Raw genomic sequence first — 25333 nt, 5'->3', positions numbered from 1 at the left:
ACACGACAGATAAACACGTGGCTACATAATTCTTAAAACTTTATTGAGTTTTCTTTGAACGCTCTGCCAAAAGGGATTGTTTCAACTAGGGAGATGTGTTACAAAAATAAGCATTCTCACTCATTGGAGTCATGTGATTGCTTCCTTTTGCACCCCTGTCTGACCTTTGTGCAGCAAAGCTCCATGAATATTTAAAGAAGCCCCTCTGTGCTTCACGAAATTAAGATACAGAAGGCATCATACAGAAAATAAATAAATGCTTTTAAAGGTCATTTCCATATACAAATATAATTTCTTACGAAGCTTATAATACAGAGCACATCCTTTCACCCACATCATAACATTTACAAAACGCACAGTGTGGTGGAAGCCTTCCAAAAATATATTACACAAATGCTAAAGGAGTGCTTTACATAGTGTTTCTTGATGTATGTGTTATATATTAAGATAATAGCCCACTTTTACATATATGTGTACATTTCTCTGTTGTCCATAGGTTGAATTTACATCAACAAAAAACTCCAACTTGAACGCACCCCGTTTATGAACATGCAGCTTATGATATGTCATCGCTTTAGTTCTACGCTAATTTCAAAAATAAAAACAGAACAAAATGCATACATATATCACTATTGGAACAAATTATCACATTTTATCCAAATAAACCGGCAGACTAAAAATATTCTGCCAAAATAAAGTTACACTCATCTTTGTGAATTATAAATATTCTAGTAGAATATTTTTTTTTTACGTATGATGAATCTTAAATGTGGTAAGGCACTTTAATATAGGCGTTGTTATGTTAAAGAGACAAAGGCTTAATATAATCTACGTACAATTTTCTTAATTATCTTCCTTATATCATCTGAAACACTGCTCATTTTGTAATCTATTTGCAGTTTTCAGAGGAACAGCAGAAAAGTTTTTCACGTGAACAAAACTGAAACAGAATGCGTGCAGATACATTATGAACTGGCTAAATGTGAGGATTCAACTTGTATTAGTAGGTCAGATGGAAACATGATTTAACATATTTACAAATGCAAGTAAAAAAAAAAGCCAGACTAAACAAAATGATGTTTACAAAATGCGACGTAACACCATTACACGTAAGCTCGTAACAATGCACATTTTTTTGAAGAAAATAAATAGATATATTTTCTGAAGATTAAAGACATTCAGTACAGAATCACCCAGAAATTAAACACTGTTTTAAGCTTAATGTGGAAAACTGAATATGTAACTTATGCAGGTAATCGTTTTAATATAAATCTTTTTTTTTTTTTTTGACAACATAACAAGAAAAGTTTTCTTTTCTTTTTTCCAAAACTCCTCTATTCAGCACATTTGGGCTCTGGAGTAAAGTCTACCTCGGTATAGCAGCCATAAAATATGAACAATGAGAGTCAATCAATGCCTCTGTAGCAAAAATATAACTATAATAATGACAGATTATACAAACTGTACAGAAACGTGATGGATGACAGCAAATGTTTGTCCCCTGTATGCTTAACTGCTGAGGTTATAGAAACATGAGAACTTCCTGGTCAGACGCAGACAGACAGTCTCTTTATACGCTCATAGCCTCCTGCTAACAGTAATGAATTCCTTCTGGAAAAGCACTTTGCTCTTCACAATCCTTAAAGCTGGAGATAGTTCTTCAAGGGTTATGAAACGAACATCTTCAGTTTTTCTTCCAGTGCAAAAATTGGGAATCAGTTTAAGGGAGAGAGGCTGGTGAAAGAGACCAAAGCGTCTACCGACAGGCACAGGAGTCCACTGTCATATTGGGGTAGACCTTGAGGACCACGTTCTTGTCTTCATCAAAGAAGAGGATGCTGAGGGAAGACATCTTCTCTGGTACACAGCAAGGCTCCGGGATGCCCGGGACCACCCCCACCGCCCGCACTATGCTCTGAATGGTGGCGTGGTTCGAAGGTTTCAGAGACTGGAGGAGGTCAAAAGTGCGAGAGGTTAGACATTTTTCAGAAGCTGTTACTGGGTGCACAGTTTGTTTTTGAGAGGTGAAAAAGAAGTAAAGCATTGAGGAATCATAGATCCATGCAACTCCAGCCATGTTAAAATATCTGGGAAAAGACACGTGCTCAGAATCATTTGAAGAGCAATGCAATTTATATTAACGAATAGCTAGATGTAAACAAGATAGAAAATAGAATGTAAATAGTAGAAAAATATTAACTTAAAATTTTAAATAGGTACTAACGCACACACATATAGATAACTGAGATTAGCTAAATATGACATTTAGCAGTCTTATTAACTTTAAGTGAAAAAAAGAAGAAGAAATGGTCATATAGGCTAATATTAAAGGTCCACACCAAGCATTTCAAACTGTAATATCTTATTTGATATGGTACTAATACATTGTGCATCCCTAATTTGCTAAAAACAAGATAACATTTCTTATCTGAAGGAAGGGATAGCAAGTGTTAGACTGCCACTAGGTGGTGCTCATTAGGTCACTTCCTTTCACGCACATCTCTGTTGTTTTCCCCACCGCTATGCTTATTCACATTTAAATTGGACAGTGTCACAACAAATAAGAGTTGCCCAAGCAAGCTAAACAGATGTTTCGTTTAAAAAAATAATCTCAATCATTCCATCTAACTTTCTAAAACTTTGAGATCCCAAATAAACAACGTACCTTTGGCATGGGGAACTGACAGGACCCCGAGCAGTAGTACGCATCAAAAGACTTGGGGGAGATAATCCACTCACTCCAGCCGATATCTGCAAAGTCAACCTTTAAATATCTGCGTGCACAGTTCTTCGGCTCGTTCCACTGCTTCTTGCGTGCTTTCTTAATGGTCTGCTCATCAAACTGCAGGAGAGGGTTCTTGAGCCGTGGATTCTTGCGAGGCTTCTTGCGAGGGCGCTTGACTGGTTTACTCTCCACTGGATCATAAGGGCTGGTCTCATCCCATGTAGGTATCTCGTAAGGGTACTCTGGGCCTGGAAGCTCATTGTTTTGTAGGGGCAGCAGGATGTTGGCGGACCGCTTGGTCCGATGTTGTGAGGAGGAACTGCGATTATGTATTTCGAGCATATGAAGATTAGGCACCAGTCTGCTTTTGTGTCTCTGCAGGGTGGACACGACGCTCTCAGGCTCTGAGATAGCAGAGTCATTCGCGTAGACCAGAATGTAAGGAGACCTGTCTGACAAGAGTTTCTTCCAAGGCTGACGTCCTTTTGAGTCGATGTCTATGCCTATGAGAAGCTGGTCGTGTTGCTTGGCTTGGTTTACTACACGGGTTATGTCTTTCCACTGCCATGATATGAAGTCCCTGTACATTGTGGAGATGTTAATGGAGAAATGGCCGACTGTTCTGGTGGCGTTATCCACAAAGCTGAAGCTCCAGACGTCAAGGTGAATGTGACCTTGTCTTCTGAGGTTATAGTGAGTGCAACTCTTGTGCCTCGTGCATCTGTGGCTGCTGTTCTGCAGGTCGCCGATGTAGTAGTGCAGCGTTGCTGAGAGAACATCCTCGGACTTAGTGAGGGATGTGAGGTTGAAGATCTGTAACTGCTTATTATTAACGGTCCCTAATAAGAAAACAAGAAAGAATAAAAAAAAAAAAAGCATCCCATTACTATCACTCTTCATCTGAAACTCATATTTCAGAAGACAAACTTTGCTACTGATTTATGACCACAGAGTTTTAATTAAAACGAGTTAGAAACCAAGTCTTATGACAAGAGACAAGATCCGAACACTAGGGGGCGGTATGAGTGCAGTACTGCGCTGCAATGTCCACTAGTCACAAGAAACTGAGGGCTTGTTTTTTTGTCTCTCATCAATGTGGAAATTCGCGTTTTGCGCTTTTGGGTGATTTTTTTTTTTTTTTTTTTTTTTTTTTTTGTACGAACAATCGCTAATACCTAGATCGCAGTCTACATAAACGTCAGTAATAATCCTTCACCATCTTAGATATCCGTAAATGCGCAAGAAAAATATTTAGTCCGTGATTTAAATTAGGTTGTGTTTGTGAATGTATAATAAATTAAAAGACGGTGTTGCTTTAGTGTGGAGAGCCGCTTGATTGAACTTGTTTTGATGAGAGATCTGGCAACACCAGAGTGAGCAGAGGAGCGCACTTCTCAGCACGAGCGAAAACTTACTAATGTGTTTTATACGGTATACTAAAAGACCATTTTATTTAAACAAAGCAGTATCGTTGAATCCACTCGCAAAACATTAAGACCTTTCAGTTTAGCCTAAAATCGACGAGCAACACCTCCGATGTAGAGCTGGCTCGTTGCGTTTATCGACATCCAACACCGATATTAAAGCCTTTTTAACGTCAAAAAAGAATTACGAAACGCTACAGGCTTATAGTCTCCCCCTCTGACTGCTGTCTCACGTAGATCAACATCAACAGGTGTAATTGCACCAACTGCAACACAAGCTGTTACGGAGATAGTTAAAGCTGTTATTTTTATTTATACAGGAGAAGTTATGGACTGACAGCCTAATTCATTTTTATATACAAAAACATGCAGTTCGAAAATAATGTAATGCCAACGAGCATTTTGGCGTTTTACGGGAAAAGGTCGATTTTGATAAAGCTATAAGGCGAGTAAATGATAAAGAGGTTTTCATTTTGGGGTTAACTTGTTTTTCAAGAGATCAGAATTAATAATCGCACCGACACTAACTAAAGTAAGAGAAAAAGGCGAGGTAGTATTAAAAACTCCATTAGTCATTTACTATGAAATGAATTGAACACCTACCCAAATGCCCTTTGAAGCTGCGGACAGTGTTCCCGTCTTTGAGAGGGAATCCCGCGCTGGTGTATTTGGCGTAGAGCATCTGCATGTGTTCTGACAGCGTGTCCTGCTCGCTTTTCTTTGCTTGTTGCTTATCTTGCGCCTCCACTTTTTGTCCAAATTGCACGTCTTTTGAGAAACCCATGAAGGGTGGTTTAAGCACAGCACAGTATCCACAGCACAGATAACCCCATCCCAACAGGAGGATAAACAGTCGTTGACAGCGATCCATGCTGGAGGTACGGGACCGTTGAAGGTGATCTAGGTGTAATGTATCAGTGCCGAATGCGTTTCCAAACTCTTGTCTCTTAAGAGGGAGAGCATCACATGGACCCCCAAAATAAGGCAAAGACAGCGAGAAAAACAAGGGGGAAATTTAAACAAGATGTCACTTTGCTGTATTCGAAATAGTCCGAATGCAAGTTCCCGAAGATCTCAGTTCCTGTGCAAAACGTGCGAGGATGTCCGCGTGAGTTTGATCTGCTGTAGTCCTGATGGTCAGGCTTGACCCGCGGTTTTGTGTCTGAGCGTTGCTGTCTTCAGCCAATCGCGCCTCTTCCCTGCGTTCATTGAAGGTAAAGCTTGTTGCTCTAGTAAGGGCTTATGGGAGTCCGACGGTGTTGGGAAGTCCGACTGATTTCCACGAATCGGTTCCTTTGAATGGTTCGTTTCAAAGAACCGGTTCACTAAACAGACCGTGTCACTGCGCTGTTGCGTCACGACGCGTTCCCTAACATCCCTCTAGCAAGCATTATTTGCTCACATTGTTTTAACCTTTGATTCTGCTCACAAATACATAATTTACATTTTCACTAAACACTGCTAAAGTTCATTCACACGAGTTGTTTGAAATAGTTTTGCGTATTTAATTACTCGACTTTCAAATGCCTATCGATAAAAAAATATCATAAAATCAACTCGAAACGTCTACAGGCTACAGAATCTTTTCATTTTCAGGTTTACATGTTGAAGCAGTCGTAGTAGTAGGCTATTTTCCAAAGCATTGCTCAATCCAAGGTTCTCGGAATCAATGATTCGGTTGTCAACTTGCGAATCGTACTTGTTCAAAAGATCCACTTCGACCGACTCGGTTAGGGAACCGTTCTTATTCATTACGATTTACAAAAAAGAGCTGATTGGTTTAATAACTCTCTTTTTGTTTTTACACAGAATTATGCGTGAGGAAAGCATATGTGACAAAAAGAAAGACTAGAGGAGTATAACTATTTTTCGCGATATGTAAACTCAAACTAGCGACGTGAAAACTACATTCTTTATCGTCTTAGGGCACGCTTGGAGCATCAAAACAAACGTTTACGTCTTCGTCGCGCACGATGCACGCTCTCAGCTGTCTCTGTATGAGTCATGTGGATCTGTGTTGTAATGCTCTAAAGAGAGATCCGTGAAACGTCTCTCAGCAAAGCTGTGTGTCTGGGCTGACGCGCTGAATGACATGGCTTATGGGGAGCATTAAAGGCTCTCTGTCCCATTTAGTTGAGCTCAATGGCGATGAGCAGACACATCCTGCACAGCGGAGTCTGATCCGGATGCTGCACCGAGTCCCCTCCGTACACTAGTGCACGGCTTCAATATCCTCTGTCACGGTCTCGCTTTCAGGATCATTGAGGAGGAAGTGATTGACTCCCACCCCAGACATCTGATGCCAGTGGACATATTTTCAAGACATGGTTTTGTCAGATCTGTACCCGAGGTGTAATTGCCGTAGTGAGAAAATATGCGGCCTGCCTCAGTAACCTATATTTACCATGTTTTATTTCCCACCAAACTCTCGACGTCCACTTTAGGATAGGAACCCAGATTTTCACAAGCACATCTGCTATGTTGATTTGTAGGTGTTTGAATGAGCTGTGCCGTTGTGAGGGACTGGAGTGGGCAGTTTCATCACACTGCCACTCCACCACATGAATGGGGACTGCGGCCTGTTAAGTTAAACAGTTATGAATGTGGGTGAATCACCACCCACTTCTCGAGCCTTCATCCTGGTGATTAAACAGAAACTTTATGTAGCTATATACACTTTTCACTCCTCAATCTGTCAGATTGATTGTGATCTAATATTTAGTATTGCAGATATGTGGGAGACTATGAGTGTGTTATTAGTACAGTCCTATAATCCTTTGTCATTATTTAGTTTATTTATAATAAAAAAAGTAAAATAATACAAATATATGAAAAAGTCCTAAAATACAAACTCCGTAAACTGCAACATTTCTGTTAATTCATAAAGACACTAACAATATATTTTTGGAACAATAGATACAATAACAAATAAAGGTTTAAGCTTAGTATTTTTTTTTTCAGCAAGACTGTATTAAACGTAAAGTCACAGTATAGACATTTATAATGTTAACAAATATTTTATTCAAATAAGTGCTATTCTTTTTTTTTTCTTTTTTCATCGTTGAAAACAAATCAAAACACTGTCAACTGGGAAAATAAAAATGCCAGACTGGCAAATCGCCATATCATATAAGATTTCTGAAAGATGATGTGGCATTAAAGATTGGAGTAATGGCTTCTGAAGATACAGCTTTGCCATCACAGGAAGACGTGTAATAATATTTAACATTAATAGTTCACAGCATTACTGTTTTTACTGTATTTTGTTAATATACAACCTTTGACAGCATTACAGACTTCTTTCAAAAACATCTTTCTGGCCCCAAACTTTTGAATGGTGATGTATTACTAACACAAAATCAAACCAAGAAATCGAAGCAGCAAATTTGTACGGATGAAGTACAGTTTGTTTCAATGACAGTCTGCATATTCAGTCTAGTGTGGGTTAAAGCTGTCCTTACTATTTGTTTAACTTTCATAGTCTGACGTTTCTATCTATTAGCTCATTATCTAGACTTTGGCCAAAACTACAGTAAACTGGAACCATTCGAAAACCACAACGGCACCAACAAATACCACCAGCCACCCCCATAGCAATATCTTGCTGACTCCTTTTTGTAAACTCGAAAAGACAAAATTATTGACTGATGGATATCTGATTCCGGAACTCTCTGCCGTATCTCATGATCTGAAATCACATGGAATGGGTGTCGTTGTCTATTTCATGGAGTGTTTGGCAGCTTTTAGAAGAAATGAAAGAACATGAAAGAACCCCCATGTTTCTAGAGCTTTATCTTTGATTTGTTCAGACAAACAGAGGAGTTCTTTTAGATAAGAGTATAGTACAAAGCTCAGGTTTCAAGTGAGTGACTGCATCATCAGACAGTCTCTGAGAGTCATGTCACTAAGTGCCTCAAATGTGTGATTGTAAATGACAGACATTTTCAAACGGCCACAGCAATTAATAACAAATACAAATAATACATAAAATAAATCAGTATTATTTATTCAGACACTGTCAAATGACTATTAGCCCTAAAGATCAAAACGCACAATATACGTATCCAGATGTTGTACACAATATGAAGTCAGAAATATATAAGATTAAAACTGCTTTAATGTAGATGAAATTAAAGGCTCCAAGTGCTTTTTAATACATTTAATTGGAGAGCGGTGCACAGGAACTGGTTGCGGGTTTTCTGGTGACGTGGTCATAAATGACAACATGCAAATATAGGTCACATTGGACAGGAGTTCGGATGGAGCTATCGCCAGGTGCTGCCTGTTGGGTTACAGAAACAGTAATTAGGATTAAACCTACTGAAGTGTTTCAAAATGTGAACAGTTTCATTTACTGGATAGTTTTTGGTCTGATCAAATTTATTGCAATAAAAGTACTTCAAATAATGGATGAAAATTATATTGCTAAAGTTTGAATCTGTTACTAAAGTTCTACTTAAAGGAGACATTATTCACTGCACAGACAACACTACTGATCTTACACAGACATTGTGTTACTTAATTATATTCAATGAATATATTTAATAACGTTGTTTATTTGGAATGCAATTTAAATTATATTTCTATTACTGAGGGAGAGAGAAATACACGTCTTGCAGTTTAAAAGTGATTTGATGTTTAAATATCAGTCTGGATGAATATGGACTCCATAGGGTGCCTCCACCAAGAATAAATAAGATCTTAAGCCAGCTGGGCTCTGTTATTAAAGGATTACTGTCAGAAGATTTGGGTTTAGATTCATTGTATGTATTTACTGTAACATACACATTTTGTTTAGCGCAAGGATAAATGCAAACATATGCTAAACATTCCAAAAAAATGAAATAAAGCAAATGAAGAACATTAGCTGTTGATTTACAAGGACTGGTTATCAAACTAAACCACCAACTGCTACTTTGGAGGGATAACCAACATACTTTCATCAAACACGAACATAACCCAAAGAAGAGGAATTTGGGTTTATAATTTTGAAATGTTCGTATATCTAACAGGGCATAAAACAAACAAACAAACAAATCAAATTCAGGGTTTAATTTGTCACAATTCTGCCAGTTTGTATGAAGGAATGCATCCACATGGGCAATGAGGTCATGCCTGGTGGGGGCCTGAGGTTGGATTCTGGGTGCACGGGCGGTTTCAGTGTCTGGGTTCCTTAGCCTCCCCTCGTTTTTAATAGCCGGCCTGGTCGGGGTGTGCTCGACCACAGGCAATACTCGCCTCTGCCATCTCGCCCTCAACGAGGCAGCCTGGGTGAGTTTGTGTTCAAAGAGGCAAGTCTGCAGCGTTGCCTCTTTTCCAAAATAGCATGCACTCATAGCTCCTGGGCACACAGGCAAAAAAACAGTGGCACAGGTTCCAGGACTGAATTTCGCGGTTCCTTCTAACCCACTCTGATGGATATTTCCAGAGATTGGAACCAAAATGCTACCCAGGTGCAACAATACTATCTTTCCACTTCGGTAGCTATGTGATATCATGACAGCAAGGTTTAAAAAAAAAAAAAAAAAAAATTAAACTGCATGATTATCTGGCACAATTAACTGATTAGGCACAGCATAAAAAAAAGAGTAGTACTGGAGATGGTGCTATGTTCCTTTGTAAATCGTATTTCGGTCTTGAGTTATTAATTAAACAAAGGCTCAGTTTAACATAGTTCAGGTGTTCATTTACTCCTGGATGCTAAATGAAGAGTTCAGAGAGGTCAGCATTCTCTGTTCACCGGTGTCTGCTCAGATCAAACATGCTCACCTCTGGGTCAACATTCAAGATTTTCCTGTCCTTCTTGCACTTGAAGAGCAGACCGCTTGGCATCTCTGTGATTACCTCATAGTTGGAGCTGGTATTATGTTTGGCCACCTGTGTTCCCCAGTTGTAGAAGCTGAAGACAAAGTTAGGGTTAATAAGTTTATAATAGTTTAAAGATAATAAAATGCATGCTTAAAAAGTGTTGACAAAAAAACTCTACAGTGTGGATGAAGGGCTTTGAATTTAGTGTATATAAACTACAGTTAAAAAAAAAGTTTTTTGTTTTTTTTACCTGACAAAATGTCAGGACGTGTCTTGTAAGCTTTTCACAAAAAGATGAAATAGCACATTTGTTCCCGGTTTGATAAAAGGGCGACTTGGAAAGCCAGGTGTATAAGGAATTCAATTCTGTTCAATGTTTTAGACTCTGAAATAAAGAGTCAGAGCCATTCATTTTGTTTCTCTATTCTAGTTACTGATGGAGTGGAAGACAAGAGAACAATTATGCTCTTGACATCTACAAAATTACAAGTGAGGGTTGCTTTCTAAACACCTTTATGAAAAATGTCTAAAAAAAAAATACTTCAATGGCTGGAGAACATATTCAATTAAAAGAAAGGAAACAAAGCACCATTATTTTTTAACTGCAAAGACTTAATCTAATGGGGAAATGTATTAAAGGTACAACTATTAAATGTATTATGCACAAATTATAAGACATTAGGTTTTTTCCTGTGTATCACAAACAGAGTTGTACTTTTTAATAACTAAAACACTGTGCACTGTAAATATAAAACATGTTTAGAATTTGGATATTTTATCACCAAGAAAAAAAAATGTACATGCACAATGTACTGTATAAAAAACGTGTTTTTCATAGGTGTTTTTTACCCGAATTACACATTGCATCATGTTGTGTTTTAAGATTAAAGGAAGTACTGGAACAGATAACTGATCTCTGCATTTTTTTTATTACAGTGTATGTGCTTCGTAAATATTTCTTGTAAATTCTTAAAGGGAAGGTTTGTTACTTGGAAAGGTAGCCATTTTATATTTTGGCTTTTGGCATGCTTGTCGGACAGAAATTTCACTAACATATCAGTTTTCCTCTAACTGAACACAGAGACTCTTGGATATTTATTTGAATATGTTCAAGAATAGATGTCCAGCTTCAAAAATCCATGTTCACACATGAGCTTCTACAAAGCTTTTTAGACATTCCAGGCTATAGTAAAAAAAAAACTTTCTCACAGCTACAACCAAAAAATTCCTGTCTGCACTGATCAATGTAAAGATTGAGACCCAGCAGGCCACTCACAATGGCAGTGGGAATAGATCTAAATGTAATTAATGCACGAAATGAGCAATAACGAAAAGAGAGACTGTCTGGCCCGTGTTAGTGGTTCTCATCACAAGCTCAACTGCTGGAAGACAGCTGCTTTGCAGAAACACCAATTCCAAATGTCACACTCTGAGGCAGCAAAGGCTGCTCAAATGGACCTCAGCTTTTCCCAAGCAGTAGTTTGTGGTCCAAGAACAAAGCTGGACTTTGGGGAGAGGCTCTTTATAAGTCCAAGGGAGAGGCACATGGATGCAAGAGCATTTCATTCTCTGTCATGATAACACTGTGGACGTCAGCCAAAGCTTTATACATTTTGCACTGCTGCAATGCCGCTAAAACATTTTACAGATGCTGTTTATAAGAAGTTATGACCTTAACCTCAAGGATATAAATCATTGCCTTTTGGGATACAATCCTCATTCAGTTGATTTCAAGCTGTGGAGGATTTGGTTCAGTAGCAATCCCTGGTGCAGTATAAAGACTCTCGGACATTTGGACACTGAGACATTTAAATCTAATAAATAACTAATATGTATATTAACTAGATCATGGATTAATGTCATTGCAGTGTCAAGTGAAACAAATTTAACATATGAGTCCTAAAATCTTCTTCTTTAAACACCCAATGTAAGTAAATCTAACAAAATGAAATCATTTAATCCCATTTGTTTTCCCAGTGCTCTGGAGGCCCATCCTATGGCTGTACCATCTCCAGTTTATCATAATTTATTACATATGGCTCTGTGTTTAAGAGAGAAAACGCATGATGGAAAGACACCTCACACTACCCTGTCCACTATTTCCTGTCAAGGTGACCAGAAACCATGGTGCTCGTCACCAAAGCAAACAAAGGAGAGCTTGAAATGAAAAGACTGTCAAATAAGATATAAACAAAAAGTAATGGTCTGAATTAAACATTCTCACAGGGTCTGAGCTTGCCATTTTACATCACAGGAAAGACTTCCTTCGGTTGCCATCGGAGTGACTACCGTCACAGTAAACATGGCAGACCCTCACAAAGAGACAGATTCTGTGGAGAAATACAGTGATGCATGAAATGACAAGTTTAGCTCTTGGTCTGTTTGCCCTTGGATCAAACCTTTGAGTCCTATATAGATTTCTCTTTGCAAAAAAAAAAGAAGAAGAATAAAACGATACATATGTATACATATACATACACACACACTCACAAAGAAAGTCTCCACTTTTCTTCTCTTTGTATGTATGGTCTATAACATATATAAAATGTAAAACTTTTTGAGGGACTTAGAAGCAAGGATGCATATTCACTTCCTCCTTTTTAAAATAAGGTTTGACAGCATTTTCTGTGTCTATTTATACTGAAACGCCATATAGCAATTAGCATTTTTGGGTTGACCACTTTTATGCAATGGTGAACCACTTACTTTTGGTCGAAGAAACAGGACAGATGTGAGATATTTTAACAGAGAACATGAAAAGATGGGCAGAAAAATGCTCCAAAGCCTTAAAATTTTCGAGTCAGAGGAAGCTTGAAGACCGGCTGGGCTTTCTGAGCATTTATCCTATTCGTTTTGTGATTGAAAACGCATGAGCGCGACAACACATGTGACTTGAACATATTCTTTGGCACTTTTGGTCTGTTTTTTCCCTTCAGAGATGTCACCAAGTAACATCAAATGCTTAATATTCATAGCACAGCTGAATGGTACCCCACCCACAAAAGTGTGAAAGACCTGGGCTTTGTGGAAACAATTATTGTGTCGTTAATAACAGGTCTGCGTCTTTACCATTAAACTACACAACACTGACAGAGAAAAGGATGTTTGTGTACTTCAGCACTCCATGGTTACCAAACTAAAGCCTGATGGAGAGTTTTAAGAGTGTTTTAAAAATCCACCAGCTGTAACTCTATGGATCAAGGAGAAAGAGAATAGTCTGGCTTGTAACCTAGAATTACTGAGAAATCTGTAAAGGTGCTGCTTTGATTCAATATAACTAAAGAAATCTTTGGGAAGAAGTCTTCTATAAAGAGGGTCAATTATCTATCTATCCACCTTTCTAGCTTTGACTTTTCTTCTATATTACTAAAGGTTTGGTGATTGTCTTCAGCTGGTGGCCATGACTTTCGTACTTTTTATTTTTGTGGTGAGGCAGTCAAAGTCTGTCAGCTGTAGTGTGGATTCGTGCATCTGTACGGGAAGGACACAGCATCTGCTCCATCTTAGTGGCAACCACAAGCACTGCCTGTTATTGTTCCCGTGAGAAGGATGGTGAAGGAAAGAGAACAGAGAGAGAGAGAGAGAGAGAGAGAGAGAGAGAGAGAGAGAGAGAGAGAGAGTGAGAGAGATAGAGAGAGATAGAGAGAGAGACTAAAAGAGAAATAGGGAGAGAAAAAGACGGGGCTGAGAGTAACAGGAAATGAGAATGCTTATGCTGTAGTGTATTTCCTTTACTTACCCTGATTAGATCATGTGCTGTGGCAGTTAAGATGTGGACAAACACAATCATGCCTGGCTATACTAGCTTTAAATGTCTTAAAAACCCAAAACTATTATATTTCATTTAATATAATGTATGCATTGCAAACTCAAGCGTTTTACTATGTTTACATACTGTTTATTTTACAATATATCACATTTTGTATTCATACTACAGTAACTACAGTATATGTACATCTACACTATTATTATCAGTTAAAAATGCTTTCTAATGCTTTATGCTTAAGTGTTCTTTCAGTGTTTTTTTTTGCTTTATTTAGATTCATTAATTAAGAGAAAATTCAAGTACAGAATTCATTAAAAAACATTCTTTGTACAATTATACCTGTTTTTTTTTTTTGTCATTTTGATGCATCTTTGTTTGAATAAGCAATTTCTTACAGAGTGCACAGTATTTATCCAATAATATATTTTAGATGCTTGCTTCTATTAATCTCAAATGAATCTCAAACAAACTGCTCTTAAAGGAAATGAAACTATTTTTTCATGGCATTGACATCCTAACTGGGTTTACAGAGGATCACCATTTGACTAATATTAATATTAGAGGATGAATAAGGCATCATTCTTAACATACACACTGCCCTTTAATGCACTGTCCAGGGCAAAAAGGTGGCTCCTCTTCCTCCATTATGACAGGAGGTCTGTTTTGCTTTCAATGTATTACTTGCATATTGATATTTTGGAGAGGATATCCTTTTTAAAAAGACAAATGCTTTAGGGATCAGAAGGATGCATGCACATTAATCTGAGAACATCTAACATTTGAGATCTTCAGTAGCACATCTACTAAAACAATAGTAACCGGAAATCATCATGGATGGGTCATAATATAAGTAGGCTTACCTTAAGTCAGTTGGTTTTGGCATAAGCCTTTTCTTTCCGCTGAAATATAGTTCAAAGTCTTCAGATTTTAGTCGGTGGGAGTAGTCTATATACCCAGATATTTCCTGTCCGTGAGAATTTCGGTCCCTTATGAAAATGATGGACTGCAAGAAAAACAGGAGGACATACTGTATAAATAATCTGGGGTGCAGTATGCTATACTGACAAACTAGACAAAGGAGGCATATACATCATTGCTACAGGGAAGATTTTGTTACAAATTCACCTGTAATAAAATTTTGTAACAGTTCATACCATGAATCACATTTTTTTTTAAGAATGGAAGACAGGAACTCTGCACATTTCAGAGTTCAGTCAGAAGTTGTTTTGTCTGGATGCTAATGATGAAAGAATAACATTCAACCACATCTGCTGTGAGGAGGATCTTTGTTTTGGCTTGTCTGTTTACCTCTAAGAGACAGAGAAAGACAGAGTCACACTTCTTTTGTGAAATCATCCTTTTTGATAGCACAGTCAATGATATCACATTTGTATTTATATCAGATCCCTGGCCATCTGTGTATTTCCCTTACATGTGCAGGATAAAAGTGAGATAACTAGCACTGCAGACTTGAAAAGAAACGGTCCTTTAGATGCTTTAAACAGATGCTATCGTGTTCACAGCTGGCCAGGGGCTGATCCAGCTACCTTATCTGTGGCTTTTGCGCTCCCCCGTCAGTCTTGAAAAGAAATCATAAGGCAAAGGTGAGGAATTACAGTGGGCAGAGCAAAGATTGGAGATCGTCTTTCGATTGCAGAAGAGGAATCAAAACCCTTTAGCCCACAGTCATACAATGGCAGAAAGGTTTCCTCTCGCCCTCATAAGTCCACAGGCCAAGTGATAAAAACAGATCTGTGGAACCGTTTCCATCAGCCTCTTACGAGAAAAGAGTATGTATACAGACTATGTCAGTAACAAATAACTACTGAATTTTTAAAAGTCTATTTTGTCAAAATGACAAAACTACAATCTGCTCTTTGCCTCTTTCTACATTAAGGGACACACAATGTTTTTGTACTATGCCTAGTTTTGATACTATTTTAGCATTTGCTTTAAAAAATATAGACAAAATTGTGTATATTATATATATATATATATATATATATATATATATATATATATATATATATATATATATATATATATATATATATAGCCAGATTTTTTTTTAATTTTGGTGCATCTCTAAATGCTAAACGTTAACTAAGCAGTCTAATTCAAAATCAGCAATTTTTGCAATACATTTTTAAAAAAGTGCATTGCATCTGTTTTGATGGGACGTATTGATGACTCAAGAAAGCTAAGTTACTCTTGAGCACTGTGGCACTGAATGAAGATGACACACTTTTATCATCAGTCTGGCTGGTTCATGAGAATGTTTCCTCTGGTAGGATTTACCAATGATGCATTTTTTTCAAGGCTTGGACGTGTGTGTCAGGGTGGTATGGTGGCACCCTCTCGAATGGATAACACTTTGGGAGGAAAGCAGGGCCTCTTGGTGCTCTCCGCCAGGGAACAATCCTGCACTGTCAGGGAGGCTTGCAGGTGTCTGAGGGTGTCAGCTGGCCTCTGTTTATTATTGGTGGGCTGTGCTTTAGGAGGAATCCCAGGCCATCACTAACAACTGTGTAAATTTGTCGGGGTAATGAAAACATGACCTGGATGAGAGGAATGCTTGAGGTCGGAGTCCTTTTTTTTGGCAGCCTTACCCATGTCCCTCTTTAGGTGTTCTTTGAGGGCAGGAGTGGGGGGGGGTTGCTTATTTGCCTTGGACGTGACTTCACATAGTGGGGCTTGTGTAATAGATGCAGCGGTGAGTCCAGATGTGCTGAGGTGTTCTGCTTCTGTTGGGATCAGCCAGAATCGCATTTGGCCTTTAGAAAACTAAGAGGGCCTGGAAGTGCTCTACAGGATAACAGGACTTCAAACAAAAGTCCTCTAAACGGGCAACGTAATACACATTTTTTTCTTTTCAGTCAGAACATAGATATTACACCCCTTTGAACTTACATAACCATCCACATGCCTGAGGGTTGAAAATGCACAAAGTTGTGTGCATGTGGGTATATATCTACTGTTAGGGTTAGTTAGGGTTAGGGTTATATGTACATATGTATATGGTTTTGTGTGTGTGTGTGTGTGTGTGTGTGTGTGTGTATGTGTGTAATGTTGGTAAATATTTCAATTAAATATATTATAGAACACATTATATAACCTATTTATTTATACTAAATATAGAAACACACGTTTCCTGAGGAATGTTCTCAGCCTGCATGAACAGAAGGCAGTAATTCTGTACATGTGACTTAAATTTGGCAAACATATGCATGAAACTTTGGAATACAAATGAACTAAAAAATGTTATGTGTTTAATAGTGCTTCTTGAATAACTGAAGGTGTTTACGGGTTTTTAGAATTTGTTTCTTTTCCTAACCATTTTAAACCTTGTCAGCCTATAGCTGATGATCAGTATTTGTTTAAAATGGTTTAAAACTCTCAATACAGGACGCCACCACAGAGTGGTACAATAAACGACTGAATGATTTTTACATATTTTTTAATGTCTCTGACAGACTTACAGAGTTTCTGTGAAAATGTATGCAATACGAATGAAAATAATCAAAAGATGCTGCTTCCTTTTTCTTATAATGACAGGGTGTGTCAGAAGACAGATGTCCTGGCACGAGGAACAAAAAATGTACAACTTAACCATACCGAAAGACTGGTTGCTCATTTTGGCAGCTGGACATTCAAATCTGGATATACTTTGAGAATTTCTGGGTTTTAAAAATAGTTTGATATATATTCGCAAGAAGAAACTGAGAGAATGAAAGAAAAGAAAGTAATCAAAACTTGTTACCGTGGGACAGCAAATTCAAAGCAGGTGGTGGAACTGTGACAGGACTTTTTGGGAAATACAGAAATAGGATTGCGTCGAGTTATGTGGTTTTGAAAAGAAAAGAATGTACGTCAAAAAATACCAAAAAAAGAAAAAAAGGAGGAAAGGACAAAATAAGGTTGTTTATACAGAGGTCGGAGGGGATATGGGATTTAAACAAATGTTTACTCATGTGCTCGGCTTTTCCAATCATAAACACATTGCTTGGGTGTTTGTGCAAGAAAATAAACAGAGCCTGAGCAGGTGTCCTCTGCTCATCTACAAATCACCCTGGAAAGAGCTGGGACGGGGCTCGACAACTGTGGACGCTGCCAAGGGTGGAGGAAGATACCTAACCACCAAATAGATGGCTTTAACCAATAGGTAAAGATCTGGCTGGTTAGCAGCAAGGTTAAGACAGCCCCTGCTGGTAATTGCTGTAACTACACAATTGTGGAGGCAAAACACATTTTTAGTTGCTGACCATTAAAATGAATCAGCTATTTTCTAAGCAACACATAAATTATTGATCACTGAGGGTCTCTCTTTAAAGTTGTATAGTACAGTCAAGATGAAAAATAAGTCTTATTTTGAAAATGCATGAGCACGCATATTTTTTCAGATTAATCATTGAATCAAAGAAAGAATTCATGCATACATTGCAAGAGGCGTAGCTTTTGAAAACCAAATGCCTGTGCAACAGGTGGAAAACATTCAAGATTGAGTAAAATCCATTTGAATGCTAAGTTCAGAGTTCTATATTGATGAGGAGAGTCAGTGTATCTACTGTCTAGGGAAAAGTGTCATAAATTATGGGTACAGCTAAGTTATGTTGAGAATTACAGCTTCAAAAACTAGCACCTGGGGTCAACAAAAGTGGCAGCGCACAAATCAGTTGAGTTTAGGTCTCTTTTGAGATTTCCTACACCAATGTGACTCCATGCAGACAGCTTTCCCCAGAAGTGCTGCTACCACTACAGCCATTTTCCACATTCTTTTGGCTTCCATGTTACTTTTGGGAAAATTTAAGTTTATCTGAAACATGTGCAAAGCAGCATTGCCCTTAGGGACTTAGAGATTCATATATGTGAACCTGTGAGAAACCTTTCCAAAGACTGACATTTATGGATTAAGTGCTCATCAATTTTATCAGATGCTTTCCTTTTCCTAAGTCATAACATTTTATGTTTCTTACACATTGTGGGGTAGTACAAAACACAGACGGAAAAAAAAAAAAAAAAAAAAATCACAGGTCATGGACTACTTATTTTTTGCTCTGCTCTTTGTTTTTTTGAGTGTGAAAAACTTCTGATTAATTTGTCATATCTTGCGACGGGCTTACAAAAGCTCCCTTAATCACAATGTTTAACATAAACTGTTCCTTGTGTGAACCTGGATTCCTTTTGCAAACTAATGAAGAATTCTCTTTGGCTTCAGAGGAAAACAATATCGTTTGTAACGCTTGTCTTTATTACTGAAGCCTACCACCTGCACAAGTGCATGAAGCAAAGCAGAGGTGAACCAGAGTTGACCAAACACATGCAAAAATGCTAAACCTCAAATCTTGACAAACTCCTGAGCTCCTACATTCACTGCATGAAAAACTCTGAAACAACATCATCTGCATGGTTTCATTAAGAAAGGATATTTCGCAATGAAATAATTGGAAAACAAACTTAACCGTTCTTCGATATCTACTTTATAAAAATTGCAGGGCTTGAGATTTGAGCTATCTGAGAGAGCACACTTAACAGTTCATTTTCAAGGGAATTTATTTTTGTTTCCTGTAATAAAACATCTAGACCCCCCCTCCCCGTTTAGATCAATCAGATGTTATGCCATAGCATTGTAAAGGAGATTAACAGCAAGATTATAACCTATACGTATGCTCTCCTTGCTGGTTCAGGGTGCACGAGACCAGCTGTAGTCCTGGGATTTGTCAAGATGGGAAAGTTTTATGAATCTGATCTTACGGACACATGGCTTGTTTTCATTAAACCTCCCCCTTGTTTTTTCAGAGGATGATGCTATATACTGGGCTGTGTATTCCTGTGGATTGCAGCTAGGTAACCAGACCTTTGTTGAACATTTACTTAACAAATCACTTTTGTTAAACAAGGGCATGCAAACAGTAGCCATGTTTAACGATGAGTTAAAACCTAATCTTTTTGTCTCACACATCTGCGGGGCCGTTGCTATGATTTTAACTTAGTACAATATTACAAGGTTTCCGCTAGTGTTGAATCAAAGAACTGGAAGGAAAGTCTGACGCGATCAGCCTCAAGATTTCTATGAATGGAGTAGAATGATAAATGAGTCACGTTACTAAAACTTAATGTTCTTGGTTTGAAACCACATTCACAGCTGCCATGTGTCCTCTGCCTGAATGTAGCAGGAACTTGGTGTAAAAATTAAGTTAGCTGAATTCTTCGGTTGGACATAAAAGGTGGCCACAAACAGCTTTATTTTGGAATGCACTCCCTTCCTGTTATTTAAGAAGGATGTGTTAAACTGAGAGTAGAGCAAAAAAAAGTAAAATAAATTAAGCTTATATAGTGTGGTGCTAGATGTAATTTAAACTTAAACACCTAAGGTTACATTTGTTAATTTGAGATTGGTTAACATGAGCCAACCATAAACTAAAACAAAAGCATTTAAAGCATTTAGCCTATTAATCATAATGTACTATTTTATTACATTATTTAATAGGAATGATTAACAGCGAACAACAATTTTAAAATAACATTAATAAAATGAAAGATTATTAAGTAAATGTAACAAATGCTATTGTTAGTTTATATCCCAGTTAATAGATTAACTAAGTGAAATTTTTGTAAAGTGCTACTGATGAGGTTACACTCTAGAAAGAAATAGCAAGAGAGCAATGACGAACTGCTTTGCAACCTTTGCAACCAATAACAGTTTTGTCAAACCAACTGGGTTTTGGTTTTCCTATTATTTTCATAATTTCTAAAGGTAATGACTGAGAGGTAGTTTGACATTAACTGACCAGTCGCGACATGCAAAAAGGTGCCAGATAAGCCCAGTACCAGAAAATCCTGACGTAAAAGACCACCCTTTAATACTGAGGCAGCTGTTGATATGCTGCAATTAATAGTTCACTTATCATCAGATGACTTAGCTGTTTAATACATATTAAAAAGTTGTTTTTAAATTAACATCCAATACGCATTTCTCACTGTAAAATCCAAGATCATTTTCCATTTGCATTCTAAAAGACGTACTGAGTTTCCTCTGGGGTCAACTGCCAAACAATCACCAGTAATTTAGCAGTCATTCAATTCATAACCGCTTCGCCTATGTCCGCTTTAACAATACAAGGTACACATTTAATATAGTTAACACACAGTGTGTCTTTTCTAGGCCTCATTCTTCAAAAGGAACTGCAGGCCAGGATAGACTTATGTCTAAAGCATTGCAATCATAGTAATTACACAGTGCCTCTGGCCTAACCAAACTTACCCTCCTGTAATTAGGAGGGCCAGTCCCAAATGCACCGTGATAACATTCCTGCCTTGCACAGGACGGTCTTCTTCCCTGCAGACTACGGACTCAGATTCTGTTCTAGATGCACAAGGTTCGTTTGCATGTTTTGTTTTTTTTTCCGCATTTGACTGGTTTACATATAATGCCACACCTACAGTCAAACACAGAGAAGACAAGGTAGAAGCTCATCATCATCGTGATCATCATCGCAATGTTCTCTGTGCCACTTCAACTGTCCATTATAACAGGGGTTCATTATTCTCAGCTATTCTGAAAAACGAAAACACTTCTTTTATTTCGCAGGTGAGATCTAATATCTCTGCTCACAACAGTTCTTGGACACTTTGATCAGAGGGAAGTGTGATTACAAAATGCCACGGGAGGTGTTAAAAAGAGCCCACACAGGTGCAGGCAGTTTTTTTTCCTAGGAGAGTGAAGAAGAGAGGGTGAGAAAGAAAAAAAAAACAGTGAGGGGTAGTAGGGTGTTGTCTGCTCTGCCTCTTGTCAAAAACCCTTGAGAAGCAATTATTTTCCCTTCTTCTTTTTCTTGGAAAATGCTTTGCATTTCACTATAGTATTGTGCAAAGGGTTTAACATATTCCACAAAATCTCACATTTTACTATTCTGCAACAACCCTCTGGAGCATTTTAATTGTTTTTAAGGAGTATTCAGTCATAGCAAAGTTTAAGAGGAAATAATGGCTGGTTAAGAAAACATTGCTTTATATTTCATCAGCCCTTCATAACTACGTGTTTTAATGAGAGAAACAGACCTCATTCAAACAAACGTATTTGTTTAATATTAAATATTGTTTTGTAAATCTACAATAAAATCCAATAAATGTATTAAAACAATGTAATATGTTAAAAAAATATATAATATAAAAAACAGTGTGAAGTAATTTCTGCAGTGGTCAAACTGGTTTGAAAATAAGCCATACACAAGATTTTTTTTTTCATTGTGGTTAAAGACATCTTTGATGTTCTTGACCGTAAATTACACAATAGTGATGAAATGAGGTTGGGTGTTGTGATATTTACTGTACTGTTAGAGGTTAAGGAATGCTTTTCATCTACCCATTTGGGCCTGGGGGATTCATTTGGGGAATGCTGGGACTGCATTCAGAGTGGTCAAGCAATTTAGCTGCAAGCAAAGATTATTACAAGCTATGGCATGGTTTAAGCCCTGTGTGATTACCGTAATCGCGAACTATAGCCACAGGGAAACTATATGGAAATCTTTGCAAAAATAATTTTTCATTATCTGTATTTGGATATAATAAGCAGAACCACATACCGCAAACTGATAATGTTCATAAAAACAATTAAGCTCAACTTTTCACATAATCAGTGACAATACGAGATTTAGGCTCTAATGAGAACTAAATATAGGAAATGCCTTACACAGAGTGAAAAAGAAAGAAAGACAGAAAGAAAGATTTGTTGGTGCATGCAGAACAAATGATGCATGGCTTCAAAGCACTGGGTGGAGTGTAGTGTGTAATTTCCACCCAAAAATGTTTATATCGTTGTGATCTTAAGGTTTGGGGGGGACATATATTCCTCTTATGTCAAGCATCATTACCCATTACGATGAGAAGTCTTGATAAGACACGAGGATCTGACAGCAGTAAAAAAAGTCATTGAACTTGTGGTTAAAACTACTTAAAAGCTTTTTATTTATTGTTTTTAAGATTTTATCAAGATTATTAAGATTTTTTTATAAAATATCCCTTAAATGTCAAAAACTGTTAGTGCTGTTCATTCTTTCTAACTAATTAACATTATAAGACTGTCCGATTTCTAGTGTAGTACCTACAAGTGTCTAGTGTAGTGTATAAACACACACACACACACACACAGTTGAAGCAACAGCACTTCTGTTATGTTGTCAGTCAAAGCACCGGTGTCTGGGTGATTAGAAATGACACTATGTAAATCACACAGGAGGGGGTCACCTATGTGTGAGGTAGGACAGCATGTCAGTGGAGGCATGCAGAGTATTAGAATAATAATTCATTATTGATTACTATTTGAATCAGTACATTATAATGTTAACAAAGCCGATGAGCACATCATTTTAAATGGTTAAACTCCCGGAAAGTCCAGACATTCAAAAAATAAGCACAAAACTCTCTGCTAATGCAATAAAACACGGCCCGTTTTATCAGAGATTGCGGAGACAATAGTGGATTATGTCTAGATGTCAGTAAATGTTTTTTTTCAGCATGTATTTGAATTAAAAGCAAGAGTGTTTTGTAAAGGCCTCTGGCTGAAGGTGGTCGTAGGTTTAGTCATTCTGAATGGATCATATAGCAGTACAGTTAGGTTAAATCAGGAGTTTTAGTAGCCTTTGGCATCTCCCTGTGGTTCTGTTTGGTATTGCAGCTTGACTTCTGCTTATTTGTATTGAAAACCTGTATCTAATTATTGATTGATAAATCACTCCTGCTAATAAGTCTAAACTAATGTTACCCTAGGGATATTTTCACTACTACAGGCTTCCTTATTTTCTATAGAGCTCAACTTTGTTTAACTGACACCAATTTTGTATACAGATTTAGTTTCTTGCTTTAGACTCTCTGCTTTAGATGAATTAATTAAATATTATTTATGTAAATAAATTAAGGTATTCTTAAACCAAGCCAGACTAACAATTCTTAAAACAATTCTTGACACCCTGAATCAATTCTTCCAAACAGACTATAACAACAGTTATGGTATAGACAGCAACAGTTGGCCCTTTATTTGCTAGTACTTGAAAATGAAACGCGTGTTTTTTAATCACACTCTAATATGAGATTCTCTTGAGTGTGATTGCCAGACATCTGTAAACACCTTTACAGTTTTCCATAAAATGCATTCAGTTAAGCATAGGGTTACTTTCACTGGACTGCATGTGGTTAGAGGTGCTATTTATATTTACTTGGTGTGACAGAGCAAGTGGCATAACAGTGTGAGGCTGGCAGGGCTCTTGATGACTAATTCCCGTATCTACTTGTGTGGTACAATCTGCACATAAACCTTTGGTCCGAACCCATGCTTTGAAAGGATTTGCAATGTTTGCAGATGCTACATATTTAGCAATAGCCTTATAGATAAAGTCGCATATATGAATTCTTCAAGAATTCAGCATTTAGTTAATTTCAGCATGTGGTAATGCATTATTAAAATCACAACGGTTTGTTAGCATTAGTTAATGCACGGTGAACTAACATGAATAAATAACTTACAATTGTATTTTCATTAACTAACATTAACAAATATTAATAAATAGTGAAATAAATGCATTGTTCATTGTTTGTTCATGTTAGTTAATGCATTAACTAATGTTAACACCTTGTTTTAAAGTTCTACCAAAGAAACATACCTGAGTACCTGGAAAGGGATTGCAGGAATAAAGGTAAAGTGCATAGTCATTGGTTGTATTATGCTTGTGTATTCAGTTTCAAAAGCAGCATTAATCATGTCAAGCATGCGTATGAACACTTTAATTAGAAAATTCTAATTTGATTGATTATTTACTATGCTGCTGTTATGTAGATTTAATATAGAAATAGTTAGATTTATTATTGAAATATTTTGATTTACTATCTAAATCCTAAACCATCTGCAAAACCATCTCCTTTGAAAAATCAAAGGAGAGAACAAAATCTTATTTGTCTGCATATGTGCTCGCAAATGTGGTAACATTTTATTGGAGGCTAAATACAGATAATAATTTCAGTGGTCAAAAACAATTTAACAAATGAAAGACCTGTTAAAGATTGATTCTTAGCTTGGTAATTAAAGGTTAGGAAGACAAAAATAAACAGTAGAGAAACAAGGTTATGATTAGACCTTTGAAAAGCATGATAGGCCTAAGAAGGAAGACAAGTTTGCCCTATATTTAAGACTGAATCCATTACTTCATTCATCTTGGCTTCCTCAGAGTGAAAATCACTTTCAAATGAATAAATAAGACACAATGATGACAATAAGCCACATGGCAGAATGTGAGTTTGTAAGAACTGTGTTGAAGACATTAATAACTTTATTAGTGCAGTGACTAATGGGTAAATCAGGATAAACCTCAGCCACAACCACAACCACAGCTGATCTTTACCACCACCACCCACTGAAAAGGTCAGAGTGCTGAGTCCAAACTGATGATTTACAAAGAAAGATTGGATTTAACTGTATTTAGACCATTCATAATGCACATATATGTGATATGCAATTGTAAATATCATATTTCTTTAGAAGATTTACAATTTAATTTTAATTCACACTGATTTGTTGAAAGAATACTCATTAAATATACAATCCACTAGCCTATTTTTTTT

At 37.2% G+C, this 25333-nt stretch overlaps 2 protein-coding genes across 2 annotated transcripts in view; both read right to left on the bottom strand.

Moving 5' to 3' along the window:
* Positions 1 to 22: 22 nt before the first annotated feature.
* Positions 23 to 5414, bottom strand: bmp3 (bone morphogenetic protein 3). The gene is made up of 3 exons (XM_043238708.1): positions 4753 to 5414; positions 2666 to 3564; positions 23 to 1948 (listed from the first exon to the last, which is right to left on the bottom strand). The coding sequence occupies exons 1-3, from the start codon at positions 5018 to 5020 to the stop codon at positions 1757 to 1759; spliced, it is 1359 nt and encodes a 452-aa protein (XP_043094643.1). The 5' UTR covers positions 5021 to 5414; the 3' UTR covers positions 23 to 1756.
* Positions 5415 to 7246: 1832 nt separating this feature from the next.
* cfap299 (cilia and flagella associated protein 299) overlaps positions 7247 to 25333 on the bottom strand; it is a 44471-nt gene continuing 26384 nt past the window's right edge. Inside the window, exons 4-6 of the mRNA XM_043238658.1 lie at positions 14584 to 14726; positions 9919 to 10048; positions 7247 to 8431 (exon numbers count right to left, since the gene is read on the bottom strand). Of these exons, the coding sequence (XP_043094593.1) occupies positions 8309 to 8431; positions 9919 to 10048; positions 14584 to 14726 (396 nt within the window). The 3' untranslated portion in view covers positions 7247 to 8308. The remainder of the gene's footprint in view (positions 8432 to 9918; positions 10049 to 14583; positions 14727 to 25333) is intronic.

The sequence above is a fragment of the Puntigrus tetrazona genome, chromosome 5, assembly GCF_018831695.1.
Source record: "Puntigrus tetrazona isolate hp1 chromosome 5, ASM1883169v1, whole genome shotgun sequence".
NCBI classification, from domain to species: domain Eukaryota; kingdom Metazoa; phylum Chordata; class Actinopteri; order Cypriniformes; family Cyprinidae; genus Puntigrus; species Puntigrus tetrazona.
Note: the sequence above shows the minus strand (reverse complement) of the source record. Positions and strands in the feature narration are given on the sequence as shown.

Excerpts from the sequence above, each read along its gene's own strand:
- bmp3 (XM_043238708.1), bottom strand. The coding sequence starts at position 5,020 with ATGGATCGCTGTCAACGACTGTTTATCCTCCTGTTGGGATGGGGTTAT. Across the intron at positions 3,565-4,752 it reads CAGCTTCAAAGGGCATTTGG|GGACCGTTAATAATAAGCAG; the intron begins GTAGGTGTTCAA and ends TTTTCTTATTAG. Across the intron at positions 1,949-2,665 it reads GTCAGTTCCCCATGCCAAAG|TCTCTGAAACCTTCGAACCA; the intron begins GTACGTTGTTTA and ends GACCTCCTCCAG.